At 33.9% G+C, this 18,939-nt stretch overlaps 1 protein-coding gene across 29 annotated transcripts in view; it reads right to left on the reverse strand.

Annotated features, from left to right (window-relative positions):
* Positions 1-18,939, reverse strand: part of fcho2 (FCH and mu domain containing endocytic adaptor 2) — a 77,328-nt gene that overhangs the window by 54,116 nt on the left and 4,273 nt on the right. For 24 of the 29 annotated variants that reach the window (XM_073950436.1, XM_073950432.1, XM_073950427.1 and 21 more), the window contains exons 2-6: positions 8,535-8,626; positions 3,250-3,324; positions 2,427-2,568; positions 896-1,048; positions 580-684 (exon numbers count right to left, since the gene is read on the reverse strand). In XM_073950436.1, the coding sequence (XP_073806537.1) occupies positions 580-684; positions 896-1,048; positions 2,427-2,568; positions 3,250-3,324; positions 8,535-8,626 (567 nt within the window). Of the gene's footprint in view, positions 1-579; positions 685-895; positions 1,049-2,426; positions 2,569-3,249; positions 3,325-8,534; positions 8,627-8,767; positions 8,972-18,939 lie in introns of those variants that run through there. The other 5 variants (XM_073950430.1, XM_073950417.1, XM_073950416.1 and 2 more) reach the window with 2 other exon arrangements.

Raw genomic sequence — 18,939 nt, forward strand, 5'->3', positions numbered from 1 at the left:
AACATACACCTAATATTTAATAGAATATTAGTTTATATTTATTAATATAAAAAAAGATAAGATTATTCTTTTTACATTTTTTTATTTTAATCCTTAAATGTGACTTCTACACCAGTGTGTTATTTCTTGCAACAAAACAATTAAGGCAAAGTGCAACCTAGAATGTGACTAATAATGACTTATTATCCAGAAGATATGGTATAGTCAGAGTTGAAAAAATTCTGTTTTACTTTATTATATTGATTTACATGCATGCACACACTAGTTAATAAATGTAATTTTATCTTTATTTATTTTATTTTGAGTGGATAGTGACAAAAAAAAACTTAGACCGTCTGTATCCTTATTAATTCTGTATAATATACTACAATGTATGGTCTGGTATAATACTAATTAAAAAAATACATTATTTGGACACAGCTATAGGATGTATACAAGTAAATGTGTCTGGTTTTAATATTGTTAATCCAGACCAAGAATCACAATAGCTTTTAAATAAAATCATCAAATTTTTAAATTCTCCTCGAAAAAGTGCACCCATAACGCAGACCCCAACAAACACACTCCACCACATCTTACTTGTGCGGTTTCTGTCATTCTTTGCTCAAATTCAGTCTTGGCAGTGGCGTATTTCTCCACATATGACTTATAAGACTCAGTGGCTTTCTTGACCTTCAATCCAGCCTACAAACAAAGAACACAAAACAGACAGAGGCCAGATTAGACACGTTTGTTTTTGAGGATGCGCTTTAAAATTTCCTGCCTCTAGCATTTAGCACAGAAAATAATCCTTCCAGGAGCTTAAGTTGGGAGTTACCTACAGGAACTGATCCAGCAAACTTTCCAGTATTGCTCAGTAGTTGATGTAAGAGTGTGTGTGCGTGTGTGTTTGTACCTTGTCCAGGTCTCCCTGTTTGGCTCCCTCTTTGCGCATGCGCTCTTGCTCGAGTGTCTTGTTGATGTAGTTTTCTTTGCTTTTTAGCAAAGCCTGTGAGACGCTCTGAATGTTATGCACTGCCTCTAGAGTTGACGCAACTTCCTCCTTTGTCTATAAGCAAGAGAGGCACAAAAAAATTCAGTAACACACATTATAGATAATATATGCAAGGGCTTGATGATGTTTTTACAAAAATTCAGTGAAATTAGACATTTTAATTAAGTGAAAAATAAACGAAAATATAGGCACCAACTGCACATGCAATTTATACTCTGTGAACCTAAACTGGTAACTTTTATATTTGCCCTAATAAACTACATTAAATTACATTACAAATACATTTCAAAACATATTCCTCAGAGATTTTGGTCCATATTGACATAATAGCATCCCTCAGTTGCTGCTGATTTGTCAGCTGCACATCCATGATGCGAATCTCCCATTGCACCACATCCCAACGGTACTCTATTGGATTGAGATCTGGTGACTGTGGAGGCTATTTGAGTACAGTGAACTCATTGTCATGTTCAAGACACCAGTCTGAGATGATTCACGTTTTATAACATGGTGCGTTATTCTGCTGGAAGTAGCCATCAGAAGATGGGTACACTCACTGTGGTCATAAAGGGATAGAAATGGTCAGCAACAATACTCAGGTGGGCTTTGGCGTTGACACGATGCTCAATGGGCCCGAAGTGTGCCAAGAAAATATCCCCCACATCCATACACCACCACCATCAGCCTGAACTGCTGATAAAAGGCAGGATGGATCCATGCTTTTATGTTGTTGACGCCAAATCCTGACTTTACCATCCCTTTGTCACAGCAGAAATCGAGACTCATCAGACCAGGCAGCATTTTTCTTATCTCTATTGTCCAATTTTGGTGAGCCTAGTTATTAGTAACTAATAAAGTTATGCTAACTAATAACCTTAACTTGTCTCATTTTGAAAGAATAATTAAATTGAAAAACGCTATACAGATAAACTTGAATTGAATTGAATTTATAAATTAAGGTTGAATTGTTTGTACAGCACTTGGGCTACTTTAAATTTAAAAAAAAATAAAAAGTTAAACCAATAATTACAGCTGAGGTCTTAATGTTCGGCTCTGCTCAGGTTTTAAATGATCAAAGACCTACTCTGGGTCCCTTTGAAAATAACATCCCCGAAAATGTCAAAAACATGGGTGCTATTTTTACAATTAGAGTTACAATTTGACAAACACATGAACTCTGTTGCCAAAGCCAGTGCATGTTACATTACATTAATTATAAATACATTGCATACATGATATATATAACTTGATAATTTCCTTTCTTAAAAAAAAGCCTTCACAGTTTCATCTTCATCAGTACATTTAAGGAATGACCTGTATGCCACAGACAAATTTAGCTGAGAAATTGGGTTCATACTTCGCTATGCGGCATGTTATGAGCAAAGTTACATGGATATTAATCAACCACCACAGATGACGGCAGCTCCCATACCTTCTTATGATTTTTGGCTTGTTCGTCTACATATTTCTGGACTTCCTTGATGAGCTCTTGCAGTTTGCGGACCAGCTCCATGTGACACGCTGCCAGTTTCTCCGTGGACTGTTTAAACACGTCCCACACTGGCGCAAACGTCCTATGGAACAAATAGTCATTTCATTACACTCCGCGTACATTGCACAAATAAAGCACAAAATGATTTGTGATTTAACACCAAGGTGTGTTTACACTCTCGATATCAGATTTATCCTCTGGTCCTGGTTGTTTTTAATGGAAACATCTCTGTGCAAGCTTTAACGACACTATAATGATAATATGATATGTGTGGGGGGCCTGAAAACCATATTCAGTGGAATAAAGCACAGCAGGCCACTACAAAACCAGATTTCACCTCACACAACTGCACCTAGTGTATTTTGCTAATAGTTCCTATACAAACTTGGCTCTTTCAGTATCATGATAGCAATAACAATGAGTTAATTGCTTTTTTCCTGCAGATCTTTTTGAAGTAGCGTATGATCTTTCGCCTGACTGGCAATATGTCCCGCATTAGCACAGAAAGTACATTAAGTCTGCCAGAATAAAGTTTATACAGAATTTAAAAAAAAATGTTAAAAAAGTTCAAGGCAGGTAAGTGAACAGCTGTGGGAATTAAGTTTGTTTCCTCACATGTAATGAACTGGGCTTTCATGGATAAAGCCTGAGAGACATTGAAACGATGTGGGTTTTCCAGCTCATTATAAAAACATTATTAAAATGGTGTTTGTAATGAATCCACTGGGCTTGTAAAACCTCAGATACACACACACAGGCTCACCCGAGCTGAGAGAAGTTGCTGGCAGTCTTGGCTAGTTTGGTCATTGATCTTGAATATGCCTCTTCTATGGTGGCTCTGAGACGAGAGGGAGAAGAAAAAAGCATGTGTGAATAATTCAATCGAACAAGCCATCTAATACTTTTTTATTGAGCAGAAAGAAATCATTTTCTTTTATACAACTTTCCGTTTTCACTCTCATAACAATTAATATAATCTTGTATAAAATGGCTACTAGAACAAATAAAGGAATGTAAACAACTTGAAGAAAGATTTAAAGAAAATCTTGTTTCGGTGTCTTTCAAGTGTTCAAGTAAATTTAGCTATAAAGCACATTTTAAAACACTGGTGTGTAACAAAAGTAACAAAGTGTGTGTAACAAAGTGATGATGACCAGTAATAGGATTATAGAGAAGACATTTCACAATATAATTAACAAACGGGAATGTACACACTAAAATAACCAACATACAAATCAAATGACATTTAGAATACAAACAAGTCTGTATATATACACAAACCACAATTAAAAAACCCATAGCGTTTTTGTCAGTAAACATGATCACCCGTGTCTTTTATAGGTTGAATAGTTTAACTAAAGTAAAACGTTAAAAAAAGTAAAATAAACAAACAAATAAATAAAATACAAAGTAGGTGAGTTTTTGTAAAACCTCTTGTATTGTGTCCCTACCAATACCTGGCACCTTGAAAATCTATTACTATTTATCTTATTTTCGTCAAAAGAGAAAGATAAATATTAATTAATTAGTCTTTTACAAGCAACAAACAAAATGTCCACAAGGGGGAGACAAACACGCTCCATTGGTGGCCAAAAAGACTTCCAATCCATCACCACCTCTTAAAACACCCACATTACAACAAAAAAGTAAAGAAGGATCTGGACAAACAAAGCTGCATCCAATGCTTTTTAATGTGCTCACCTACTGGCGCGGAGTCAGGGGGGTTCTTTTGGTTTGGAAGACCCACCCCTCACTGACAAAGTTCCTATTACAATGTTCCTAATTATCCCATTTGTCCTATTTTGACTGCTATGCCATCATAAATAGTGAAAATAACCCATTTAAAAAGGTTTTCGGAAGACCAAGCAGAATCCTGTTGGCTGTAGTTTCAATGTGACTTCTGCTAATCAGTTTTGCAACAAATAGTTTCAACATCCAGCTGTGCAAGAAAACATACAATCTGATATAAGTGAAGTCATCTTTCGCTACTGTATTGTTTTTAAATAGAGAAAACATTTTACAAGTAACTTTTATTCTAAATCTTGGACCTTATTCTTGAAACAAACAAACTGACCAATAAAAAGGTATGAAGCACCAAAAGTGGATCATATTAAAATGAATTTGATTACTATTTTGGATATTGTGTTATATGTGAATTTTAATTATTTTTTTTTTTACAAAAGAGGCTAGAAAAAATTTTGAAGCTCAAAATTATTATTATTGTTATTTTTATTATTATTATAATTATTATTATTATTATTATTATTATTAAAATGGCCAGTTAAATGTGCTGGCCAGTTTGTTATTTGCCTAATAAATGACAAAAGGTTACATTATCAAATTTTTATTTTTTTCTAATGATACATGATGTAATACATTTGTATTTTAAAAATACGTATTTTTTCATGTTTCTTTATTCTAAATGTTTAGGAAATATTTTTAGTACATCAAAATGTGTGGTTATGATGACCATCCAACAAGTTAATCCAGCTAAAAATAGTGTTTAAAATGTCATTAAAACATAGTATTTAAATATCATAATTAAATTGAAAATAACTGCAAAAAGGTCCACTTTTTTGAGAAAAAAAAGAACCACAATTTCACCAGGCTGGCTACAGGCCTGACTTGACCCCACCTCTAACCCTACCCTTCACAGTGACATCACTTGCTCCGTTGAGTGCATTGTGTCTGACATTGCATCACTGAGATATGCGGTGTCAGTTTGAATCATCAAGGCTGCATCCAGATACTATTGAAAAAGTACATGAATCAAGATTGCCACTTCTTCAAATTAAACACACAAACCCTCCAATGGCCTTAATGTGCAGTGGTATTGAATCTGCAAAAAATTCCTCTGAACCCTCTGCACATTAAATCTATCAGAGGGAGAATTCATTTCAATTTATTTTTACACAGCTTTGACTGTTAAAGCAGGTGGGACGTGTGATGGATGGTGAGGCTTTTGGAGGACTTGCAGCATTCCTGAAAACCATTTGGATGGTTTAGTGAGAAACGTCTTTAAATAGTTTCCTCTGGAATAGCTCTACTCTCTTGACTTATGTTAGGATTGTGCAAGACAAGCAAGATTTCCAGTAGCTTTACAGGTGAATGGTCTGACATAACTGTCCATGTTTTCGGAACAAGAATATCTCAGATAGTGTAATAGCTAATGTTTTGTACTGTATTAAATATATTAGGGGGATTAGATTTTGACTGTATTAGGGATGCACAATATATCGGCGGACATATCGATATCGGCCGATGAATGCTATTTTTAATGTTATCGTTATCGGTCCGATATCAATATTAGGCCGATATGTTTAAGCCGATAGATTAATTAATTGTACATAACTGCCTGCTTTGCACACACATGGGTCGAACTTGTTCAGACTTTTCCAGGTGCACTATAACAGAACTTTCTTCACATTGTTTAATCCTTCAAAGACCATTCTTTCTTTGTGTGGTTTTGCTGTGCGTTAATATCTCAGTAAGTAACCATATTTCTTGTCATTGTAGATATGTTTGATAGAGTCATTGTGTTTTTCGGTTTAAATTGACAGAAATACTACATGTGTAAATATTTGGGTAACTTTTCCAACTGACAACCGCTGCTCGTAAACCAGAATGTTTACAGTTAACTGGTCAGATTAATATTCAATTATTGTTTAAATTTATAAAATGAACTGACGTGTCTATTTGTGTCTGACACATAAAACTTTGCATTTTAAATTACTGATTTATTTTAACATGCGAAGAACAGCATACAGTGCACATATCGGTTACCAACCTCCAAATCTAAGGAGTTATTAGTTATTGGTATTGGCTAAAAATTTCACATCAGTGCATCCTTAGACTGTACTGTACATGCTGCCATTCATTCATTCACTTTTTGGCTTAGTCCCTTTATTCATCAGGGATCGCCACAACGGAATGAACCACTAACTTATCCAGCATATGTTTTACGGCCACAACCCAACACTTGGAAACACCCACACACTCTTGCATTCACACACATAGTCCACAGCAAATTTAGCTTATTCAATTCACCTATAGCACGTCTTTGGACTGCGGGGGAAGCACCGGAGCACCACGCAAACTCCACACAGAAATGCCACTGACCCATCTGGGGCTTGAACTAGCATCCTTCTTGCTGAGGCGATCGTGCTACCCACTGTGCCACCACATGTTGCCATATTGTGATGAAATCATATATGTTTGTTTGGACAGTGTCATCAATATCCTGCAAAAACCTTTTTGAAACTGAGAGCTACTTCTTGGGTATCAATCACTGTGAAGGGCTACCAGTTTGATACACACTCCCTAAATAACAATTTTTCTCAATTTACTTTTAATTATATGTTGTTATTATTAATGAATAATGATATTCATCTATGTGAAGACACTGATCATGTTAATGATTTCTCACAATAGTTCTCAACAATGATTTAACAAGGTAAGAAACAAACATCAATATGCAACACTTTATTTGTCTGAAATAGTTTTCGTTTTTTTTATATATATAATGTCATTAACACATTTTACACCAATGCAGGTGTGATTTAAAAAGAATAGCTTCAAAAAATACTAGATTCAGCTTACTGGTATGTGGTGCAATGGTGAGCTATTTTTAGAACAGGCCTGTGGGCAACTCGTGTAATCCTCGTGGGCTACCTGGTGCCCGTGGGCACCATATTGGTGACCCCTGATCTAAAGGGTGTGAGGTGTACCACACAGCTATTAATACTATATAAAAGTGTTATTTTTTAGATTTCTGCTAGATTCACCAGATGTCCCCAGCTGTCCCAGTTTTTGACATATTTTAAAACCCAACCATTTGTGGTCTAGATCATGTATTTAGATCAAATGTCATGAGATTTTTAACATATTTTAAAACCCAAGCATTTGTGGTATAGATTATTTATTTAGATCAAATATCACGATTTTTTTAAATCAAACAAGTAATTGAAGTGTCGGTGCTCTTTGGGTATGGGACACATAAAGATATATAACATGATGAAGGCAATGTTTGCTGAAATGCGTAGGTGCAGTTTTAATGAACTAGCCATGTTAATAAAGGCTTTTTATACCTTTTTTCACTTTTTTGTCGAGTACCTTGGACTTTTAATCTTGCTTTTTAGTCTACAAAAAATTCATTTCCAAAGAACAAGCAAAAAAAAAAAAAGTCTGTAAGTCAGTAAAATTAAGCCAAAAAATTAGTCAGAAAAGATTTAAAGCTAAATTTACTGATATGGTCACATTTGTTTCCATGTCCGTTTCAGAAACTTTATATATAAATAGAAATAATTTTTTATCACAAGTTTTAGTCTTTTTAAATTAGTTAGTTCAGTCAGACTGCATATGTACTTTTGTTCCAAAAACGAACGAAATACGTAAAAAACTAAAAATAAATAAATAAAAAAACTTAAATAAAATATATATAAAACACACAAGTAAAAAACTTATTATGAAATATTGAAACATCAGTGATCCAACAAATGGTTAAAAAAGTAAAAATAAATATGTAAATAAACTACAGAAATTCAAATAAAATCAATACAAAATAAAAAAAATAATAACAAAATTTGTTTTTAAACCTTGCATTTCACAGCTTTCCAGTGTGAGAGTTAATGGTTGCTGAAATGTAAGATATATGAACAATAGAACAAGACAACAACAAGGGTTTGAAAGCTCAAACACCAAAAAAAAATGTTGCATTGTCCACCTGGCTAAGAAAGTGTTAAAAGTATTTATAACATTTTATAAAAATCTTGAAATGTTTTTTTAACAGCGTATATCAGCTTCTCCAGAGCAAGATTGTTAGTCATTTCTTTAATCCACTGACCACAGGATGGCCTTTGAGTTTTTGCAATTGTACTTTTTAATGATTTATCTCAGCTTCAAAGAAAACAAAAGACAAAAATGGAAGAAAGAAATAAAGTAATTAAGTAATTAAAGAAAGAAAGAAAGAAAGAAAGAAAGAAAGAAAGAAAGAAAGAAAGAAAGAAAGAAAGAAAGAAAGAAAAAAGTTTTTTTGTTTTGTTTTTTTACCTTTCTCTGATGAAGTCTGATAGCTCCTTGCTGGATATCTGGCCATGTTTCATGTTATGGTAGAGGACATAAAATCCACTGTTTTTATCGCCCTGCCAAAGAGAACATAATTGAATTATAATCAACTGCATTTGATCACTACATTTCTCCTCTAACAAAAGACAAAATCCAAGTAGCAAAAGCAAAGAAATAAAGCCCAACTCCACATCATCAGTGCGCAGGCGTTTGTTTACCACTTTGGGCTTTTCAACAATCATTGCTGTCATGGACTGAATGGCATCAAGCTGGCTTTGCAGAGCAGACTGATCCACCATGTTCATCCGCAGCATATTTTCCCTATTTTTGCCCATTTGAGAGTACATCAGTGCTGTAGCGCGCTCTTGGTTGTGTAAAGGTTTTCATAGTAACCTCAGTTACAACAAGTGTCCGATATCAGCGTTTTAAAAATGCAGGTGTATACATTATTCATCTCTGAAGTGAAGCCTGATCCAAGCTCTCATAATGTAATGACAGAAACACAAACATTCATTTAAATGTAATGATATTAGTAAAGGAACAATAGTGCATGTTTTCAAAAAAATTATGACTAGCTAAGATTGTTAATTATATGCCTTAAATATTAAATTAAGCTTTTATTATTCTTTTTTATTAATACTGCTGTATTTGAAACTAGATTCAAGAATTCACGCTTAACTGATGACTGATTTAAAAAAAGCTTGTTTGGCAAGCTGTCCCGGGAGAGAGCCCTGAGCTTATGAGATCCTCGAGCCCTGGGCTCCCTCCCGTTTGCAGGGCGAGAGGGGAGTTTGAGCTCAGGTAGATCTCGACAACTTCCCCAGGCTTATTTCTAGCTACAGATATGGATGACTGAAGAGAGGTGTACTCGCTGGGTGCTTGACTATCAATTTTGTGTGTTCAATTTACTAAGGGTGCGTTTAATTTGGACTGTGGGAGGAAACTAGAAAACCCAGGAAAAACCCACGTGAGCCAGAGGAGAACAAGCGAAACTTCACACAGAAATGTAGTCTGGTTTAGTAGGGCAACAGTGCTATTCTCTGGGCTGCCGTGTCGCCCATCTGAAAAGGAGGGAAAGTAGGGGTGGGGGGAGGTTTTTTTTTCAAGACAAAGATACTGAAATAAGAAAATTCTGGTTAATTATAGTGAGTTAGGAATCATCTGATTGGATAATCGATCATGAGTTGATGCTGGAACAGCCGAAAACAATAATAAGCATGTGATCCTCTCAAAATTAGTTTATAAATAAACCTCACAAAGTTAAGTTCCTAGACAAACTTTATGGTGGCTTGAGAAAACCTTGTTTGAAAGTTTGAAGTAGTTTCAAAGATTAAATAATTGAAATAGTTTTTAAGAAGTTTGAAACAGCTGGCAATTGCATAGACGGATAACTGCATATAGGTTAGCATGTTTGTGGTATGGATTGGCATGTTTCTCACTAGGTGGTTGCTAAGATGTTCTGAGTGATTGCTAGGCAGTTGCTAAGGCATTGCTAACTTATCCAGCAGGTTTTTACACAGCGGATGCCCTTCCAGTCGCAACCCATCTCTGGGAAACATCCACACACTCATACACTATGGACAATTTAGCCTACCCAATTCACCTGTACCGCATGTCTTTGGACTGTGGGGGAAACCGGAGCACCCGGAGAAAACCCACGCGAACGCAGGAAGAACATGCAAACTATGTGCAAACATGCAAAAAAAAAAAAAAATTATTTATATATATATATATATATATATATATATATATATATATATATATATATATATATATATATATATATATATATATATAATGTTTGTAATAGCACATAATGACTATTAGAATAAGAATTGTTATATATTATATAATATAATATCATATTTAAAAGCAATTAGGAGAGTATACACATAATTCATAGCTATACCGCAGAAGATGAAAGAAACAAAATGTTATTTGCTTAACATGCATGCCCTTTATTGAGTAGCAAAATATGATTGAAGTGTGTGAATTTTGGTATTAATATTAATAACAAGACTGTATTTGCTTAGCATGTATGATCCAAATTATTTTAAATGCACCCTTCATCTTTGCCAATGTGGCACAACAAACTTAATCAATCATATGCTCTAATATACCCAATACATCAGATTAATGAAGCAAACCAAAACAAGCTAAATTATAAGCTACCATTTCTCAAGAGCAACTGTGAAAACAGAAATATCTGGCACACCATATGAGTTCAACCACTAATTGAAAGAGAAACACAAGAAGAAATGATATTTCTCTTCTTTCCATAATATTTCCACAACATCTGTATTTGCGATATACAGTTAAAAAGTTAGTGATTTGTTTGATTCTGTAAAGAATAATTTTATCACATTATGGCTGCACGTATGCATTTAAAAATATTAAATTGCAATACATTATTATGATTGATAAGTGTATGAATTGATAAATTGATTTTTTCTATTTTAATATTTTTTTTAAATAATCGACTCCTGTCATCTAAACTTATGCATCATCACTGCACTATTTAGTGTTGTATAAAACTGTGAAGAGCATAATATGTTCAAGAATAATCACTACTCGTTGTTCTTGCTGTTTAAATGGACTATTCGTAAAAAATGTCATGTATTGATCATGTTCTCTTCCCAGTGTATGAATTTGTAAAAAAAAGTTTAAGATAGGAGCAAAAATGGCCACAAGTAAATTTTAATTATGACGATTTCTGAATTTTCATTCATAAGAATGACATTTGCTTTAAACAAAAGTATTTATTATTCATTCGTTCATTTGCCTTTCGACTTAGTCCCTTTATTAATCTGGGGTCACCACACCGGAATGAACCGCCAACTTATCCAGCATTCGTTTTACGCAGTGGATGCCCTTCCAGCTGCAACCCATCACTGGGAAACACCCATACACTCTCATTCACACACATACACTACGGACAATTTAGCCCACCCAATTCACCTATAGCGCATGTCTTTGGACTTGTGGGGAAAACCGGAGCACCCAGAGGGCTCGAACCAGCGACCTTCTTGCTGTGAGGCGACAGCACTACCTATTGTGCCACCGTATCGCCTTATTATGTTATAATATAATATAATATAATATAATATAATATAATATAATATAATATAATATAATATAATATAATACAATATAAAACAATAAAATACAATACAATATAATAATACAATACTATACAATACAATATAATATAAGATATAATAATAATCTAATACAATAAAATATAATATAACACAATAAAATATGATATTATATTATATTATATTATATTATATTGCTGCTTTTAATTAAACATAAATAAATCATGACATACTAACCTTGATTAAAAAGGAATCAACAAAAGGTTATACTGACCCTAATCTTTATGAATTGCTATTTTATGATTTAAAATAATTAAAAATTTTAAAATTAAACCAATTATAATCTAGAAAAACATTTTGGATTGCTTAGTATCACTACTCATGCATAAAAAAGGCATCTACATGCTCAACCGATGAGATGAAGCTCTGATCTCTGGTTTATATTGTGTAACTTCCACATCAGCTTTTGTGGACACAGCAAATATCCCGGCATGTGTGTGTGTGTGTGTGTGCGTGTGTGTTTCCTGTAGAGCAAAGACAGCTGAGATCTGTGCGAAACTGACTTTGTATTGAAAGAACAGCAACAGGAAAGCCAAGCGCTACAGAAGTGACAGAGGAATGCAGCGATATTAAAAAAAAATTCAATAGGAAAATAACAAAAATAAAATGCTTTGGGCGTCTGCTCCTTGCATACCAGCACAATACATGCCAGTCTGTTCTGCGATTGGTTCACGCAGCCCACATGCTGTTTCATCACTTAACATTAAACGCAAGTACAGTCACAAATTGTCATCATGTCATAATTTACTTTCACTTTGTTTTGTTACGAAGTTTCATGTTTTTTTATAATCTTTCTTTTATACTTAGCATAATGGCATTACACTCAACCTGGGTTAAAGTATGGTCAAACTAATGTTTCAAAACTGGGTTAAGCAATGTTTTTTGTAAAGTAAAATCAAATGTAAACAATGTAAAACACTGAAGCACCAGAATGTTCCAGCGAGACGTTTAGCATTAATAAACTACTGAAAAGCCACAGAACATGCAATTCTGTGCTTATAGTTTATAATATTCAAGTACAAACCACAATTGAGCCACTAAATGATCCCATTTACTCTGACAAACTAACTCATAATGACATACCCAGCATATATCTGTGTCTGTGACCTGCTATAATTCCATGACGTTAACAAGAGAGAAGTTCATAACAGTTTAAACACCAGTCTGGTAAACACCAGACATATAATGCATGAGGAACAAATGTGGAACAAAATATGCTAATTTGAGCTTAGGTAAAAGCATATTAACTTTAATGTTGTGTTATGCCCTTGTGTATCGTTGTGTTTCTGAGAAAAGGTTTAATAAACAACAATTTGGCTCAGGTCAAATTATATTTAGAGTAAAAAAAAAGACAATACATACAAAAAATAAATAAATAACTTGGCCTGCATTTATATAGTGTTTTTCTCAGAACTTACACCAGGGGTCTCAAAATCACATTGACTGGGGGCTACAGTGACTGACAACTCATAGGATGGCCATTTTAACATACAAGCATGAGGGGGAAAAAGGCAAACCTGATGTAAATGATGCATCAACAAACATAATGTTTATATTTCATACATTAGCAGTGATAGACGAGGTGCCATCAGTGGTAATGCAAATCAGAACATTCAATTATGTCGCACAGCTGCTGAGATATACAGTATATTTGGCTGTTGTATGGTCGTGCGTTGGACAGAAACTCAATTTTTCCACAGAGTATGCAGTGAAAACTAGTTCACCAGATAGCGTAGACCAGAAAGAATATTAGCAAAACATGAAATATCATGTTAACTACTTGTGGTTTAACACTTCATCTGATTGGACCCAAATTCCACCGTCGGACAATCTACACATTTTATGTAGAAGTATAAACTGGCCTTTACTGTTTTTACAAATACTCTTATACCATTTTTACATATGAGGACAAAATCAAAAGGATGTTTAGGAAGGTTTTGTCAAATTTAGCTCACTTTATGGAACAAATTATTCCCTAAAAATACAGCAAAGTAGGTCCATATACAAAAAAACATTTCTTTCTTACAGCTTAAACACAGATTGCTTGCAGATGTTGTTACATTAGACACAACACAAATCCCGCCGGACTACCATTATTACAAACACTTCGACGACTACTACTACCACAACTATGACTACTACTATGACAACTACTAATACTACTACTACTACGACAACTACTATGACAACTACTACTACTAATCCTTAACTTCTATATTAGAGGTAAGGTTGAGTGATGTTGACCAATTTGGCATCGTACAATCTCTAATGTTAAACATCGCGACAGACAATGGCATCGTCGTTGTTGGAGGCGAATTAATTATTTATGAATAATGAATTTATTCATAATGATTTATTTATTTGTAGCCTACCATTTCAACTACCTGACCCGCATGGTCTTCATTTTACCCATTACCCAAGGTTTTGTGCTCAAAGCACTCGCTGACTGCTTGAGCTCAGAGACGTGTATACGATAGAGTGCATGACTGTGTGTAATGTGCGTTTTCAGTGGTATAGTGTGAAAGGAGGGCTTTTCAGAAATGCTAGGTAAATCGCCAGTGTGGACGTGGATCATTTTCATTCTAAATTGCCATTTTAAAACTAAGATATATTAGGCCGTACTCACACTAGGTACAGTTGCCTCGAACCAGATTTCTCTAGTTATATCGTTTCAGTCGTTTGATATGCCGTCAAATATTTCGCCAAACAGTCCTTTGGGATGCGGGGACACGCAGTCAGATATTTCGCAGAACAGATCCGTCACTTTTGGCGCTCATAAACAATCATAAAGCTCTCGTGCTGCAGAAATGAGGAGTTCTGCTGAAGGTGCGCAGCTGTCGTGCAGTGAGGGGTTTGCGTCTTTAATAAACTACGGTAGTTTGCGTTCACTGAACAGTAAGAATGATTAATAAATCTATATGAAACAGCCCCCTCGCTTTCAGTTTCGGGCTTTGTCGCGTTTTGCACTCACACACAAGCGTATCGCGCCAAAGCCCAAGTGAACCGCGCTCAGGCACACCTCTTCCAACCGGGCCAGGGCCGGCCAAGTGAACCGTGCTTGAGCCCGATTCAGCACACTCACACTTCTCAAACGATCCGGGAAACGGGCCTGGGCACGGTACGGATGGCATAGTGTGAGTAGGCCCTTAGTGTAAGAGGGGCCTAAGTGTGTATTTTTCGTAGGCGGGTTGCTGCTGTGAAGGGGTGGGGGTGGAGGATCATGGCAATGGATGATGGAATCGTCTATCGACCCAACCCCAATTAAAGGTGTGCAATATTTTGCATTGGTTTTTAATTTTTTTAAATTTATTTGTTTATTAAACTTTCACAGATATAACAAATAATTTTAACAGAGAAATTTAAAACAAATATTATTCCCAACCTTACCCTCTACACAAATTAAAATTACATTTATCTAACAGAGAAAAAAAAGAAGAAAAATTACGAATGATAATAACAAAAAAAATTTAATAATAATAAAATTAATAAATAAAAACAATGAAGTAAAAAAATATTATCTATAAAAATAAATAAATAAAATTTAAATAAATAAAATAAAATAGAAAAAAATAAAACATCCGTACAGAATCCGTACTTTGATAACCCAATATTATAAATAAAAAAAAAGAGTCCTCAGGTGTTTATAAAGTACCTAATAATGTTTGCAATGCAATTGATTCTCCCTAAGATTTAGATTGACAGTTTGTAGAGATACTGACATGCTCAGAAAAATATTTTGCATTGTTGTTTTAACAATGTGAAAGCTGACATGATCATGTATGTAGTTTTGCAGAAAACAAACACCATTGAAAAAGCATTCATGAATGATAGACCACTTTTGTTTTAATACATTACTGTATTACAAAGTTAATACAAACAATAAATAATATTGCTCAAGCAAAAGTGTTCTTACCTTACTGGTGGTTTAAGTATCATATTATTTAGTCAAAACGGGCCCAAGCAAGACTTTAGAAATGCACCTTGTTTTTTCTTCTTATATAGTGTATCAGTTTTCTGTTTCTACAGTTTGTGTGGCAGTCAATAGGGATTTTGTTTTATTATTTAAAAGTAAAAATAAATATGTTTTAAAAACAAGTTCTCCCTATTCTTCTATTTTACGCTACTAAGTAAGAGACTTTCTTAGAGTGCTGCAATCCATAATACTTTTACACCCTTAAAAATACACTCTGCCTCGTAATTACTGGCTTTCAATGCATTAGCTTTTACAAATGTGTTCTTGTTAGAGAGATACAGTCATGGGAAAGTTAATGGCCTGGTTTAATGCATGGTTTAGTTCACAGCCATCTGCTTAACCCAAGCCATGAAGGTTTCATAAACATTACAAAGCAAGCTAAAACTGGCATAGCTGACACTCTCTGGCTTCTCATTTGAATCAGTTCAGCAGAGCAAAGAGATCTCAATTGTGATTACATTAGTATGCATTAAATGTTTTTCAGAGTGATGAGAACCAGGATATAAAGCAAACTTCCCTCGCATGCAGTGCCAAATTAGGCTCAAATCATTTGAAAAACAATTATTTTTAACTATATTGCACATTGTTTTATATGACACATCAAAAATTATGCCATATGAAATATTAAAATATATATTTTCATAAAAAAAAAAATCGACAATATTTTAGAACTAAATAAAAATAAAAAATTTCACTGATATGCCATTTTTCAAGACCTAAATCCAACATACCTCCGAAAACTTTGGAGCACCACCACTTTGCAGCAACCTGGCATACTATCATTAAAAAGCTGTTCATTACCTAAAGCAGACCAGATCCATCTTCTTACAGTAGTTCCCTTTCTGAGAATCACACTGATATTCTGAGAGCAAACGTCTGTATGATAAATCAACAATGAGCACAGCAAAACATACAGACATCACCAGTGTCAAAGTTCAGCTGAGTCCCTTTCACCACAGCTCTGAGTTGCCCACATGACCTTCTGAACCCCCCTGTTTAAGCGGGGTGATCTGCCTCCAAGCTCAGGACATCTGTTCTACAGAAGCACAGCATTAATAACAATGCAAATGTACTGCATTCAAACGCTTTTAAAGAAAAAGATTTTAAAAATATGTATATGAAATAAGATTAAGCAGTTTGACAAGATCATGAAATAAATGATAAAGTGCCAATTGTTATGAATCTTTCTATAGATTTTTTGCATTAGATACTATATATATATATATATATACATATATATATCAGTGTAGGAAAGTACTACAAGTTGTTGACAAGTGATCAAAGAACATAAATGAAAAAATAAAGCATGCTGCAAAATAGAACTTTGTAACGGAGTATTTACAAAATAATATACCCGGTTATGTTTTAAATGAAAAAACATTTGGGTGAAATATGGATGTGTGTCAGCAACCTGGAGTGTGCATTCAGTATTAAAGTGACATCAGCTTAACAGACCTGCTTCTAACTGAGCAATCAGACAGCACAAGAAAAAAGAACAGTTGCGTTCCACATGATATGCACACACTGCACACTATATGCACTCAAGGATTCAACCTTCTTTCAGCAGTGAAAATTAAACCACTGAACTAAACTGAACTTCAACTCTGAAAAAAAACTGGACTGACACAGTTTCAATCTACTATGTTTAGCTGCTTTGACACAATCTACATGGTAAAAGCGCTATAAAACAAAGATGCATTGAATTGAATCCGGTGTATGAACTTTAAAAGCTTTGATTGGCCACAACATTTCCTATTGAGATTACAATGAGGGCTGCACAATACTGAAAAATTCATTGTGAAAATCATTGTGAATTTTTGATAATGATATTTCTCACGATAGAACAAATAACATGTTTATTATCTGTGCTTTTAAATCGTTATTTATTAGATGATAATAAACTGGTATGTGTTTGTGTGTGTGTGTGTATATATATATATATATATATATATATATATATATATATATATATATATATATATATATATATATATATATATATATATATATATAAACATACACATATATTCTAATTCAGACTAAAAAAAAAAAACTTAAAAAAAACTTTTATTCAGATTTTAGTTAAATTTAGCCAAATTTTACTCAAAATGTAGTCTTTAAACCACTATGAGTGAAGCAGATATTCTTGGCTGTTGTCATTTTCCTCTCTTATCTCAATTCCCGCCATTAGTGTTGCTTTTCAGCTCTGAGTTCGCCTCTTTTAGGTCTGCTCTAGCAAATAGCAGACCAGCTGGAGAGGTGGGGTTAAAGATAGTACTCCCCATTTGATTGGTAAAATTTAAATAAACAACTAATGCAGAAAATAAATCCAACTCAAATCACACTTGTCTGAGAGTATATTGCACATACTATCATAATAAGGATAATTTTGCGATATATTGTTAAGCCCTGATTACAATTTTATCAATATTTTTGTAATCTTTATTTATAAGTTAGCTTGAAGTTGATTGAACATGTAGGTGGTAAAGCAGCATGTCAGAACACAAAATGCAGGAAAAACAGATTATACAATTATTCAATGCCGCAACAAAGAGACATAAGATTGTTTACATACACCTTTTGCTTGTTTAATTTGACCTGAGAAATATTAGATGGGAGTAAAAAGCCAATGAAATAGATAAAAAAACATCCTAAAAGTAATAAAGAGATTCAGATTTTTAATAACATTTCATAAACATTTGCAATAGATTGCACCAACACCATTTGACATTTATTACAGTCTTATTTAGATACAATCTAGTAGTAAATTGTTGCCATTTAACATTTTGATAAATTAGAATAATTTGCATAAATTTGTAGAAGTTGTAGAAGAATGTTTATATGCAGTCTAGGCTTGTACAATGTATCGCTTCAGAATCGATAACGCTATGTGATCATTCGCAATAATCATATTGCGGGTATACACAATGTTAAATCTAGATTATAATTTAGCATTTTACGAGTGTTTTTTTGTTTGGAGGCCTGTGACTGTGTGAGGGTTTAAAAAGTATTCAGGTTTAAGAAATTGTAGCGTTTATAACTTTGACAAATTAATAATGATTACATTTATTGAACTGTTTAGAAAACGAAGACTGAGGTATTATTTTACATTTGATTATTGATTTACTATATAACTGAATACAGATTGACTCTGAAAACAATCAAACGCTGTTTAATTAATCGGTATCTTTTTCTTTATTGAATTAATCTATGCCTGAAGATTGTTTTATATAATTTTTTGCAAATGCACTTCCCTACA

The sequence above is a fragment of the Danio rerio genome, chromosome 5 (assembly GCF_049306965.1).
Source record: "Danio rerio strain Tuebingen ecotype United States chromosome 5, GRCz12tu, whole genome shotgun sequence".
In the NCBI taxonomy this organism is placed as follows: Eukaryota; Metazoa; Chordata; class Actinopteri; order Cypriniformes; family Danionidae; genus Danio; species Danio rerio.